The sequence below is a fragment of the Furipterus horrens genome, unplaced genomic scaffold (genome assembly GCF_987537825.1).
Source record: "Furipterus horrens unplaced genomic scaffold, mFurHor1.1.pri manual_scaffold_17, whole genome shotgun sequence".
NCBI classification, from domain to species: Eukaryota; Metazoa; Chordata; class Mammalia; order Chiroptera; family Furipteridae; genus Furipterus; species Furipterus horrens.
Window position 1 is genome coordinate 93,011,658 of NW_028327187.1, and position 13,907 is coordinate 93,025,564.

Here is a 13,907-nt window from a genome sequence, read left to right on the forward strand (position 1 = left end):
TTTATTCAAATTAGTTTTGCCTAAAAGTTTAAAATGTGTTCAGTTGGGTTTCATGGAAAAAAAAAATGTGTTCAGTCTTTGCACTATCATCTCTCTTGCTGCTGTTTAGAAAAAAGAGAAGCATGGCATAGGACTTTAAATGGAAAGATGGTTCAAGAGATAAAATGTTAACATTGATTATTTCTAGACGATGGCAATATTGGTGGTTCTATCTATATTTTTAAAATACCTTTTAGTAGGTTCTACCAAAAGCAGTATATTGTAATTACCAGAAAAAAAAAAAAACATTTTAAAAAACATACGTTTGATAGTAAGTGAAGATAGGCTAGGGCTTCTTAGAGCAATGGCTAATTCTTGGCCTTGGTAAAGAAATGTGCAAGATGAGTTTGGAACATGATGGCATATCAAAAAGCAAGGGAACTAACGAAGACTAATAGAGTTATGTCAAAATGACCCAGTATCCAACTTGAATACAGAGCACATTGGCTAAACATGGGACAATTTGAGCATCAAAAAGAATAACTACAATGAACTGAAACCTTAAAATATGTTAAAATGTATGAATTTCTAAAGACAGAAAAAAAAAAAAAAGAACATTGAGAAGAGTTATAGCAAGACCATTTCTGATACTGGATTTTTTCCACTCAGGCTCAAGGACAATTTTGAAGGAATGGTGTGGAGCCATGAAAAAAAATGGTTGGTCTAAGTAATTCACGAAGACCTTCCAAAGCTCGAGTTTCTATTATTCTTTGATATTTTATCCTTTGGTTTAAGATCAAACTTGTTTAGGAATTAACTAAAATACCCAGAGGCCAAAACAAACAAATAAAGAAACCCCAAAGCAACACAAAACAAAAAACACCATATACAAAGTCTTCCCCCATAGACCTGAAAGGTCTCTGTGGTTGAGTGAAAAGATACTTAAAAAACAAAAGAAAACAAAAAAACACAATAGTATGCTGGACCCGATCATAAGAGCAAATGTGGATATTGATGAGACAGACAATCACACAGCAATCTTGGTGCTCTAGAGAGAGTTGAGTTGTTCCTAAAGTATTGGAACATAGTGATTGTGCTTCAAAAGACAAAGGCAAAGGCAAACAGATGTTATATTCTCATAGGTTCTTGTCATGCATTCTTCCTTTTGTTCCATTCTGCCTTAAGTAAGACCGTGTGCCCCTTACATTCCAGTTTGTTATCAATGATATCTCTTATCAGTAGAATACCTTACTGGCAAACAGTTGGAGGAAATTTTTGGCTGTGCATAATGATGTCATGGACAACCCTGTAATCATTAAAAAGTATGTTTCCTATTATTTTATCTTATTTTTTTAATCAAAGCAGGCTAAGGCCCTAGAGGAGACCTGGATTTTATCTCCAATGTAAACTGGTAAAGTAATAAACTTCCTGACTGAGTCTCCCTCTTGGGGAATATTCCAGTACCCTGGTATCTGGACCCAGGTTATAATTTTAGTTATATCAATGTAGGAGTGATAAGAAAAAAAAGATAATGGTTTCAGCAAACCTAGGTGGGCTCCTCTCAAATGGGCTGGTGTTGGAAGAAGCCCAGGGATGTTGAATGAGATTGCTATATACAATTTATGCACAAAGGCTTCTATAATAGCCAGGTTATTTTGACTTAGATATTAGTTCCTATCTTTGAGGAGCCAGAGATAAATGGCCATGGCATTCAGAATAACCTACTGAAAATGTGCTATAGGAATTTTAGTTTTTTTGCCAGTGTAAGCTGCCTAAGAGACCACAGAGATGGCCAGAATTGAGTCAGAGCTTATCCTGATATTGAGTTAGGCCATCACTGAGTGAACCATTACTTGAATTTCTTCTGTGTGCCTGTCCTTCACAAGCATGATCTCATTTATCCTCATACAACTCACTCAGATAAGTATTTCTATCTCCATTTTACAGCCAAGGAACCTAAGACTCAGAAGCAAGTGGTCCAAACCACAGGGTCAATGTAATATGAGCTGTGAATTAAACTGAAGCCTGTTCCTGCTTGAGAGCCCCTGCCCCTTACACTATGGCGAACTGCCTCTAAACTATGAATATATCATATTTCATGCTGAGAGGGACTGCCTTTTGTTACCATTTTACCCAAAGACATATAACTGGATACCTGCTAGCTTCTTAGTGACCTCTGTAAAAACTATGGAGATGCCATATTTCCTATTAGATACCAATTATGTACCTAATTAGGTGCGTATTTCCCATTAGATGCCAATATTTTAAAATATTTTACTAAGAAATCTAAAAGATTTTTTTTTGTTATAATATCATTGCTATAAGTATCTTAACAGTATTATAGGTTTTTAAAACATTTCTTTCAGTATGACTGGTTCATTCTTTCTCTTGAAGACCATGACTCATCCACAATCACTCTATAATTCCCATTATTTGAGTTACTAGAATGACAATGATTTGAAACCCTTTCATGTTGTTGCAGGAACATGTGCACATGTGATTTATAGGGGTTGAATGATGTCCCCTAAATTCATGTCCACCTGAAAACTCAGAATGTGACCTTGTTTGGAAGTAGGATCTTTGAAAATATAATTAGTTAGGATGAGGTCATACCTGAGTAGTGTGGGCCCTGACTCCAATGACTGATATCCTGATAAGAGGAGAGGATACATGGAGACATACAAAAAGAAGCCCAAGTGAAGAGGGAGGCAGAGTTTGGAGTGATGCATCTATAAGCCAATGAATGCCAAGGATTATTGGAAGCAACCAGAAACTAGGAAAAGGCAAGGAAGGATTCTTCCCTAGAGCCTTCAGTGTGAGAATGGCCCTGCTGACACATTGAATTTTAGACTTCTAGCCTCTAGAACTGTGAGAGAATAAATTTCTGTTGTTTTAAGTCACCAAGTTTGGGTAATTTGGAGCTCTAGGAAACTAATACAGTGGTTTGTGCTGATCTTCCTTTCTACTAGTTTTACATTCACAGAACACACTTTAGCAATCACTAAGTAAATTACATTTATAAGTAAAGTAAGTAGAGCAGAACAACATTACATTATTTGGTTTTATATGGAGCTTTTCATACACATGGTTCCTGAAGCTGCATTATGAAGTACTGTATTAAACTGAAAATGACTGTGAAGCTATTATGCACCTTTCAATGGTGGACTCAGAGCATTAGGCATGAACAGCTGTCATTAGGGAAGAAACAGAAAGCCTTAAAACTGGAATGATAATGTCTGTCTGCTGTTCCTAAGTTCGAACTGATTTTAAACTTCCAAAAAAATACAATGATCTGAGTCATGCTAAGGTGCCACTTCTGGTGTCACATATGAAAAAACAAGCCCAGAGCAAGGGAAAAAAAAAAGAATATCCAACTCAACCACAGAGAATTGACAACATCTGAAAATAGCCTCAAATCTGAAGCAAATTTAATTGAATATATATGTATATGTTTTGTGTCTTCTGATGTTAGGGCATGGAAAAGAGTTGCTAAGAGACACTTTTCAAAAGAGGGGAGTGAGCAATGATTTGATTTTATCTCATGAGAGTCTGACCTACAGGAACCCACACTAAACTGAGGACACAATCCAAATCTTAAGGTGGTCCTCCCATGGGTGTATGATACACTCCCTAACCAGTTAGAGTATAATGTAGGTAAAGGACATTTCAAAAAATCCAAAAGAGAGATGAGAGCCCTATTGTGAAAAAAAAAAGGAGAAGGAGAAGAAGAAGAATTAACATGACTATCTTCAAACAGTCTGCTTACAAGGTTGGCCCTTCACTAGTCTCTGGGAAGTTGGACTCTGGGAGGGTTTCCACCATTCCCAGAAATAATGATGGCACACTGCCTAAACTGTCTGTATAAACACTATGGATTATGCTGAAATGCCTGCTTTCTTTTAGGGAATCTAGAATTTGCGTTCATGCTGGGCAGAAGATGCCTATGTGACCAGGCCCCAGTTAAAATCTTGGGCACTGAGTAAAGACTCCCTGGTAGACAACATTTCATATGTGTTGCCACAGCCCATTGCTGGACAATTTAAGAATGTCCTGTATGTCTCTACTTGGAGAGGACCTTTGTGCCTGGTCTCCCCTGGACTTGGCTCCATGTGCCTTTTTCCTTAGCTGGCTTTGCTTTGTATTCCTTTTTATGTAACGAATCTTATCCAGGAATAGAGTCATACGCTGAGTCCTGTGAGTCCTAATTAATCATCAAACCTGGGGGTGATCTCGGGGAGCCCTGACACACCAGTTTCTCAACAGCCATCCACAGCTTCATTTCAGTGCTCCTTCGCTCTCCACTAGCAACCTTAGATTACACAATGTTTTGAAGAGTGAACAGGTTTTGTTATTTTAATCAAGAAAGAAAAGAGCAACACATTCAATTTTAAATGTGTATTTAAGTTTTTTACTCCTTGATCTGATCTTGTTTCCTTCTTTTGGTGTGACAGGACCAACTGGTAAGGGTACTTTAAAAAAAATCTGTGGATTTAAAATATGTATATTTGCAGACTTTAAAACATTGCTAGCTATCCTTCTGTTCCTGATTACATCAAGCTTACCTTAACCTTTTGTACCAGCAGCTTTTTGTGTCTGTGATGCTCTTCCCACAGCTTTGCATGCCTGGCTGTATCTTTTCAGTGAGGTCTCAACTTAACTGTCACTTCCCCAGAAAGGCCTTCCCTGATCACCCAATTTAAAGTAGTCCCCACCTCACCCACAGATCACCTTGCTTTAGCTTCATCGTAGCGCTTATTTCAACCTACAACTCTATTCGTACTTCATTTATTTGTTTGGTGAAAGTCTCCTCTCTCTAGAATATAATTTCCACTCAAACAAGGCTTTTGTTTTATTTGATCAGCATTTTATTCTCAGTGCTAAAACATGCCTGGAAGGAAAACTAGGCATTAATAAATATTTTCAAATAAATAAATAATTAAATCATTTGACTAAATAAGAGAGACACTTTGGAAATTGCATTTAATAGCGTTCAGGAGACTAGCCCAGTTTTGCCTTTTTTTTTTTCCTGTCACCACATTCACTGTATTCCCTACCAGGTTCTTCCTTCACCAATGGGAAGTCACTTTAATATTCTGCCAGGCTCCCAAAACAGCCCTACAGGCAGTCGGGGAAGCAACACCATGAATCACTGTCAGGTGATTTAAAAGGGAGAGCACTGTTATTTAAACATATCCAATCTCTTTGCATCTTACAAAGTTTAACTTCCACAAAAAGCAGGAAGGCAATTGCTATGGATTGTATAGTGCATATTAACAGGGTAGATGTCATTAAGATTCACTTCCTTCCTTTCCTTGTTCAATTGCTTCTGTGAAAGGCAGTGGGTTTCTCTTGTATTCTTCAATTTAGATTTATTGAATTTCTGAATCTCAGCCATACTTTGTTTGTCAGATATTTTGGCAGATTAAGTAATAACGGGGTACACAAAAGAAAGTGAAATTTCTGCAATGGCTATTCTACCCCTCTTCCTGACATTCCCGTCTCCCATTGCAGCCTCATCTGATATTGCACTAGCCTCCTTCTCCATGTATCCTGCCCATCCTTAATTGCACCTGTCCTCAAGGTTGAGCCTTCTGCAATTCTACCAAAATGAAACTCTGTAGCTCAATTTCTACCACTGAGCTTACACTTCTATTTCCCCAGCTTTCAACTTCACCCAAACTCTTTACCTCCAATGGTCTGTGGCCAACTATTTGTATTTGGAGGTTCAACCTTTAATGAAATATGTCCAATACATAATCTATCACCTTTTCCCCAAAGCAAAAACTTACTTTCTTTCTTCCAATATATACATACATATTTTAATAATAACTAATCTGAAATCATTTTGTCTCCATTATCAATGTTCCCTTCATAATCAGTTATCATGAGACCATATAAATAGCTTACTAGCTGTCTCTTCTTTACCATTCCCTTCACTAATGCACTAGCATAGACTGACAGCACAAGAGCCCAGAGTTACAATACAACCTCCCAATTCAGGGTCTCTCAAAGTGTGGTCTAGCCACCCTTGCAGCAGAATCATTTGAGAAGCTTATTAAAATATAGATGTTGCCCTGGCTGGGATGGCTCAGTGGATTGAGTGCCGGCCTGCAAACCAAAGGGTCGCAGGTTCAATTCCTAGTCAGGGCACATGCCTGGGTTGCAGGCCAGGTCCCCGGTTGGGGGTGCAAGAGAAGCTACCACACATTGGTGTTTCTCTCCCTCTCTTTCTCCCTCCCTGCCTCTGTCTCTAGAAATAAATGGATAAAAATCTTTAAAAAATAAAATATAGATGCCAAGACACCACCTGAACCCTAACCTGCAAAATTAAAAATTTTCTCTCTACTTTCTATGTCTACTCCAATCCAAATTACTCTGCAACTGTCTACACATGGTTTACATTAGGACACACCTCTGTTTAAGGACTACCTCTTTGTATCTAATACACTTGCATGCATTTGAGAGTATAAAGTTAACCGTAAGGATCAGAATTCCCTCACATTTTAGAAACTGTAATTAAGATTCAGAAAAAATTTCATGTATGGAAGTTACAGAGTACATAAGTGGCAAAGCTTGGACTAGATCTCATCTTGTGATTTTCAAACAATGCAGAAAAGAGTTAACACAGCAGGCCTGACTGCTATCCTTTGAAAGCCCTGCTTGTAAGATGCCCCTGGATGGCATCTGGGAACTTTGATTTGGGCAGGGTTTCCACCATTTCCAGGACTGATAAGAGTTGCTTACTGTGCCTAAAATGTTTTTACAAACAATATGGTTTAAAGTAAACACCTGCTTTCCTTCTGGGAGTCTGGGATTTGGGTACATGTCAGAGGATGCTACATGATCATCCCCCAGTAAAAACCCTGGGCATTAAGTCTCTAAGGAGCTTCCCTTGTTGGCAACATTTCACATGTGTTGTGACAACTTGTTATTGAGGGAATTAAGCATGTCCAGAGTGACTCCACTGGGAGAAGACACTTGGAAGCTTGCACCTCGTTTCCCTTACACTTGCTATCTGTGCCTTTTCCCTTCATTGCTTGTGATTAGTATACTCTCACTGTAATAAATCATAGCCATTAATATGACTATATGCTGAGTCCTGTGAATCCTATTGGTGAGTCATCAAACATGGGGGTGGTCTTGGGGACCTTATGACACAGAAAACAATGATTTCCATAATATTTTACTGACCCTCTCATGGGATATTAAGAAGAGGCAGTAGGAGTAGTCAAAACAATATAGACTGAAAAAAAAAAAGCAGGATTTAAATGCTGACTTAGCTGCTAAGTCTGAGTCATGGTTTCATTGTCTACAAAATTGGACCAATAATACTTTGTAAGGTTTTTAAAAAGATTTGGAGATAATAGTACAAGAGGTTCATAGTATATACCCTTTAAGGAGGAGCTATTATTGTCATCCAGTCTTTTGGATAAGATGGAATGATCAGAAGGAATTATATGGATCAAATTTCATGTATCCATTTATTCATGAAGCAATGGATCTAATTATGTATGTGGATTAAAAGGTCCCAATCATGTTGGAACTTTTGAGCAGATTGTTTTTCTCATGACCTGGGTAGAGCTCCTCCAACTAAAGACTTTCAGTGGGAATTGCGTGAAGAGAAAGCACAGAAAAAAACATGCTTATATTCATCCTCAGCTTTCAACCCATGCTTGGATATTTGTGTCTTGCTTTTGGGATCCTGCCCACTCCACTGATTTCTGGGCCCTGACCTCTTTGTGGCTGCCAAGCTGCACTCCTTAGCTATTTATCAAATGCTCAGCTATCCCTCCCACTGTACCCTTTTCCAACCTCTGGTGAACAAAGACTCATTCACCATTAACCACTTGGTCCTATGTGGAGGATCCCCACTGAAAGTCTATCCTGGCTGTGTCCCTGGCTTCATCTCTTGACTGGCTTGTAATATTTGCCCATGAATAAAGTATAGTTTACTTTTGTGAAAGGAGAATTACTAGGCAAATATAATTCCAGTCAGTGGCAGCATATTTGGGAGAAAAACTCATTTATGTTTATGTATTCTTTTTGTCCAACACTTCCTAATGCTAACATTGTCTCATTTGAAATAATGTAACAAAAAGATTTAAAGTTCAGTTATATCTCTTCAGCAATTCAAATGAAGCGGTTTCTTTAATATATACTAGGGTAGCTGCCATAAAAAGCAGTGTCTGCAAGGAGTTGCTTTATGGTGCATCATTTTCAGAAAAAAAAATCATTAGTCTTCCATATCAAGGGTAAAATATTTAAACGAAGACATTTTCTCTGTATTTCTCAACCAGGTATGACATAATGGTGAGAGTACTGCATTGGAAATTAGGGGACCTATGTTTTGATCTTTAATTATAATAGAGTTGTTACGAGCCTTTTCCCACCACCACTTTCATCTAGCTAGGGGGTTGCTACTAGAACTTGCCAATAGAATGTGAGTGGAAGTGATGTGTCACTTCTCTGCTAAGGTGGTGTTGAAGCAAGCATCCCATTTCCATGCTCTCTTCCCCTAGCTCCTGGATGGATGTTGACACCCAGGGTGACTTTAGAGGCCACATATTCAAGACTGTAGAGCCACTCTCCTCCAGAGTCTCTCAGTGGCCATATAAATAATCAGCTCTTCCCTCTTACCAATCAGGAACAACTGCGCTATGTTAAGCCATTGACATTTTGAGATTTTGTGTCATAATAGCTAGTATGTCTCTAATTAAGTTGTTTCACCTCTTTATGTCAATCTCTTTGGGTTGTTATCAGGATTAAATGAGTTATAACAATGCTGACACATAATAAATGCTCAATAAATGTTAGCTTATTACCTGTTTCAATGTTAACTAGTTATGAGACATTGAACATGTCAATTTTCCTGGACCTCCATTTCTTCAATTGTAAAATGTAAGAGTCATGCATGATGATTCCTAAATGCCCCTAAATTTGTAGTTTTATAATCAGAAACCTTTTCAAACTGCTAAGAAAAAAATTATCTTAACTGACAGGAAGTGGCCAGAAGATAAGGTAGAGTTATTCAGAACATCAAGTAAAGAGGACAAGAAGGAAAACAGACAACAACACATAGGACACTAAGAGAAAAAAAATTATCAAAAGAAAATCATATTTTGTTTTTGAGAAGTATCCATCAATTTTCAGATGAGCTTTGAAGAGAAGAAGATTTACAAACCGGGCTGTGTCCGTGAGACTTTCATTCACACCCAAGTGAATATCTTGTGTGGTAAGAAAACAAGGGTGTCCTCCCAGAATTGCAAAGCCTATAATAAAAGAAAGAGAAAACAAAAAACATTTTGAAAAAAAGAACTAAAAGAGGTAACACACTTAGTAAGAACTGGCACCATGGAGGTAGGGATTTTCACTGATGTGTCACTCTCAAGAACCTAGAATAAATACTGGTACATAGTAACTGCCTGACAAACACTTGTTGAATGAATTTAGGAGGGCTTTTGACTCTGGAGAGAGGATCCATTCTTTTCACTTACAAACATCTGATTTTGTTAACAGAAAGAACAGAACGTTCTGTTACATGTGAAGTGAACTAATGTGATTTAGTGATGACTATAATCACTAATCACCCTTCCTGAGTACTTCATCTGTTTATAAACAGGGAAAAAAACCTAAGTAAATATGAATACTGCAAATTCACCAAGAAAGTACTTATTGTGTGCCTACTATGTGTCGAGTATAGAGATGAATATCATTGACGTTTGGAGACTATTGAAGAACGTTTCACACAAAGTTTAAGACCTCCTGGCAACTCTGCTCCAAGTCACAGTCTTAATTCAACTAGAAGTCATTTTGCTGCAAAAATCCAGGATTAGATTGTTACCTTCTCACTTTCCACTGTGTGCTATAAAGAAGAGGCACATCATGCCTGGACTTATGAGGTAGGGGGAGGAAGATGGGTTATAGAAAATGTTAAGAAGTAGGAGTCAAAGCCTTTAGCCTCTGAAAAGGAATTTCCCTCTGCAATTTGGTCACTGATCAGAAAGAAGCCTTAGACTTTCTTCCAAAAGTACAGGTCAAGTATTCACCAGGTTATGAAACCTGGATGGCAGTAACTGCTTCAGAAGGATGTCAGAGGTTTTGAGAAGCCATCAGGAGCTGCCATTGCCGAGAAGAGGAGAACAGGGGGTCAGATCTCTACTCCCTTTTCTCCCTTCATCCAGAGAAGTCTGCTTTTATGTTTCATTTTTTTATGCATTCACATCAGTTATTTTTGAACGAAAGGTTTCTTCTGTTAATATCTTAATTTATGTCTTGGAAAATAATAGTACATTTTACTTTGCTCTTTTTCTCACAGACCCCTGGAAGCTTTCAAAGAAGGGATATAAAAGAATGCATGCAGGGACAAGATGGAGGCTTAGACTGACATGCCCCATCTCCCTCTACAACTAAATAGGAATACAACTACTTCAAAACCAAAGATAACCAGAAATTCCAGAAAATAAAACTACATGGAAGCCCAATATATGAAGTTATAAACCAGCGGTGCTCGTCTGGATGGGTAGGAGGGGTGAAATCAGAATTAGGACAGAAAGATTGGGCTGTGCTGTCTGCGGTGGCAGCGGGGAAAGCCGGCGGGACTGCGAGAAATGCCAGGGGAGCAATCCCGGCTGTGGTCAAGACCCAGAAGCTTGTGATTCCAATGCTGGCAAATGCAGCCCCCCCATTGCCTTGGACGGTGAGGCTGTGGGGAAGGAGCCTCCTGGTCTCTCAGTGGAGAGTAATGGCAGAAATCTATCTTGGTCCCCCACCCCCACACAAAGTACCACAGAGCGGTGAAAAAGGTCGCCTGTCGCCCGGGTAGTGACGAACGCACAGGGCGCCACCCCCTACAGCCCGCCCAGGAAACAAAGGTAAACAGAAAACTGACAGTATGAAACAAACCATGATTGAAATTCCGGTGATGCAGCTCACCAGGCAGCAGATGAGGGACCTAACCGATGAGCAAATAAGAAATCTTTATGAGGCTCAGTTCAGACCTATAGTCATAAGGTGGCTTACAGAATTAACAAAACATTTGGAACAAGATGGGGAAGGAATGAAAGCTAGTCACACTGAAACGAACGAAAATACATACAAGACAAGTGGTGAGGAAATGAACACCAGAGATCAAATCAACAAATCGGAACATAGGGAAGGAACAGTCAACCAGTGCAGAAAGAGGAAACAAAAAGGAAGGAACACGAGGAGAGGCTCAAAAACCTCTAGGACAGCTATAAGCGAATGAACATTTGAATAATAGGATTGCCAGAGGGCGAAGCAGAAGTAGAAATAGAAAAACTATGTGAAAAAAATCATGAAGCAGAACTTCCCGAACTTGGGGAATGAAATAGACTTACAGGTCCAGGAAGCACAGAGAGTTCCAGAAAAACTGGATCCAGGGAGAACCACTCCAAGACACATGATAATCAAATTGTCAAAAATTAAAGATAAAGAGAGAATCTTAAAAGCAGCAAGAGAGAAGAAAACAATCATGTACAAAGGGGTCCCAATTAGACTATTAGCTGGTTTCTCAAAGGAGACTCTGCGGGCAAGAAGGGACCGGCAAGAAATATTCAAAGTAATGAAAATCAAAAACGTACAGCCACAAATACTCTATCCAGCAAAGCTGTCATTCAGAATGGAAGGGCAGAGAAAGTGCTTCCAGGACAAAAGAAAACTGAAGGAGTTCATTAGATCCAAACCACTGTTATATGAAATGTTAAAGGGACTTGTTTAGGAGAAAGAGGATCAAAACTATGAACATTAAAATGAAAACTGCATCACAACAACCAACAACAGAAGCTAGGGAATCAAAACAAAGGCAAACTAAGTAGGCAATGAGAGTGGGAAAAGAACTATAGGTGTGGGGAACATATTGGGAGGTCAGCAGGGGGGTGAAGGGGGAAAGGGAGGGAGATGGTACAGCAATTGAGAAGCATAGTAGGAGGGAGTGGAGTAGACAGGAAGATGTTGAGAAGAACTATATGCACAACCAATGGACATGGACTAAAAGGGGAGGACAACTGAAGGGAGGGGGTCACTGGGTGGTGGAGAGCAGAGGGAAAAGAAATTGGGACAACTGTAACAGTATAATCAATAAAAGATATTAAAAAAATAAAAAAATAAAACATTGCCCTTAAAAAAAAAAGAATGCATGCACTGCAAATCTGAGGGCTTTGTAGGCTCTTCCTCGCAGAACTAAGGCAGTCATTAACCTCTCTATTCTTCACTTTCCTACCTGCAGAATAGTATCATGATTTTTATATTGCCACCTTCGTAAAGGTGATGAATTTGAAACAGCTTAGAAAACACCAGCTTCTATTTCACCTTGAAAGTCAAATACCAATGTTAAATAATGAAAAGAGTCATCTCTTAGGATGCTCTGTGCATTTTTCTATCAGCTACTGCACTTACCGAGATTAATAAATGTATCTGTCTATCTGCTCAATTAGCTTGCAATGAAAGAATATAATCATCAGTAAACACACAGGAGAATTGCACGGTTTGCCAGGCAGGCGTAAACAAAGAGTGGGTGAAGAATAAATGATCTACATCTACACACAGTGACATTGATACATCTCCCAAACCTAATGCTGAGCAAAATAAGCCAGACACAAAAGAGCATATGCTGAATGATTCCATTTATATACTGTTCAAAAATAGGCAAGACTCATCTGCAATATTCGAAGTCAAGATAATGATAATTCCAGGGTAGGGGTTGTAGAAACTGGAAGGAGATACAAGGGAGGACTTCTGATTACTATTAATGTCCTGTTTCTCTGTCTGGGTATTAGTTACAAGGATGTGTTCACCGTAAGAATTAATTGAACTATGTGCTTAGTGATTTGTGTATTTTCTATAGATGTGTTACACTTTAATAAAAATATTACATGAGTAATTAATATGGCTTAAGTCGCATGGAAACTTTTATTCTGTCCCCTGGTATAAGCAGAAATACTGCTATATCTCTGCAATTCAAAGGACTGTCCTATGAGGGTCACCTCGTCCTAGAGACTGACACAAATCCAGGGCAGTAATAAGCAGTCTTAATTACATCATATTTTCATTCTAAGTACCCAAGTAAAAGATTTTTGATGAAAAATTGTGCCAAGGGACAACTACTAATATACACATATACATAGCAGAAATTTCTGCCATGTTCTTGGTTGAGGTCTACCATTTCTGTAAGCATTTAAAGCAGCTACTTACTCTGACTGATTCTCCTAGTGTTGAGCTTGGCAGAATGCCATATGCAATTAGAACCCAGGGTATTTATTGAGGATAATGATGAATACTCTGTGAACCATAACTTTTTATGGTCTTATCTTCATTTTCTCATGTATTTGTTGTTACAGTTTGCGATTTTGTGCAGGTTGCAGAGCCCTTCTTTATAGACAGCCATCATTTAACAAATGCTTAATGCCACCTGTAGAAACAATTTTACTGGAAGAAAACATGACTATCACATGTCTAAATTAAATTAGATGCTGACAAAATACATTTAATAATAGCTTCCAATCCTGCATCTGCCATTTATTAGCTATGTGTCTGTAGGCTATTTGCTGAACCTGTTTTAGCCTGTTTTCCTCAACAGTCTCACCCTTATAGACTTGTCATGAGGATTAAGTGAGATAATCCATGTAATTAATGTAGAGTACTTAACACAGGCTCTGCACCCAAAAGCTTATTAAATAGTCACTCTTGGTTTTATTAATAGCTTAACAACCACATTATATGTGAAGAGTAAAACTGATCACTTATTCAGGGATATTTAATAGCAAAAATAACCTGAACAGAGAAAAGTGGTAGAAGACACCATCAACTAAGAAGAATTATATTTAAGAAACTTAAAATTGAGAAACTTCTATGTATTAGTTAATTCTTTTGATAACTTCAAAAAAGAACATTCCTCATACTAATGATAAAAA

General features: G+C 38.4%; 1 protein-coding gene across 1 annotated transcript in view; it reads right to left on the reverse strand.

Annotated features, from left to right (window-relative positions):
* Window positions 1-13,907, reverse strand: part of OTC (ornithine transcarbamylase) — a 65,433-nt gene that overhangs the window by 36,599 nt on the left and 14,927 nt on the right. Inside the window, exon 4 of the mRNA XM_090264895.1 lies at window positions 9,161-9,248. Coding sequence (XP_090121021.1) covers window positions 9,161-9,248 — 88 coding nt within the window. The remainder of the gene's footprint in view (window positions 1-9,160; window positions 9,249-13,907) is intronic.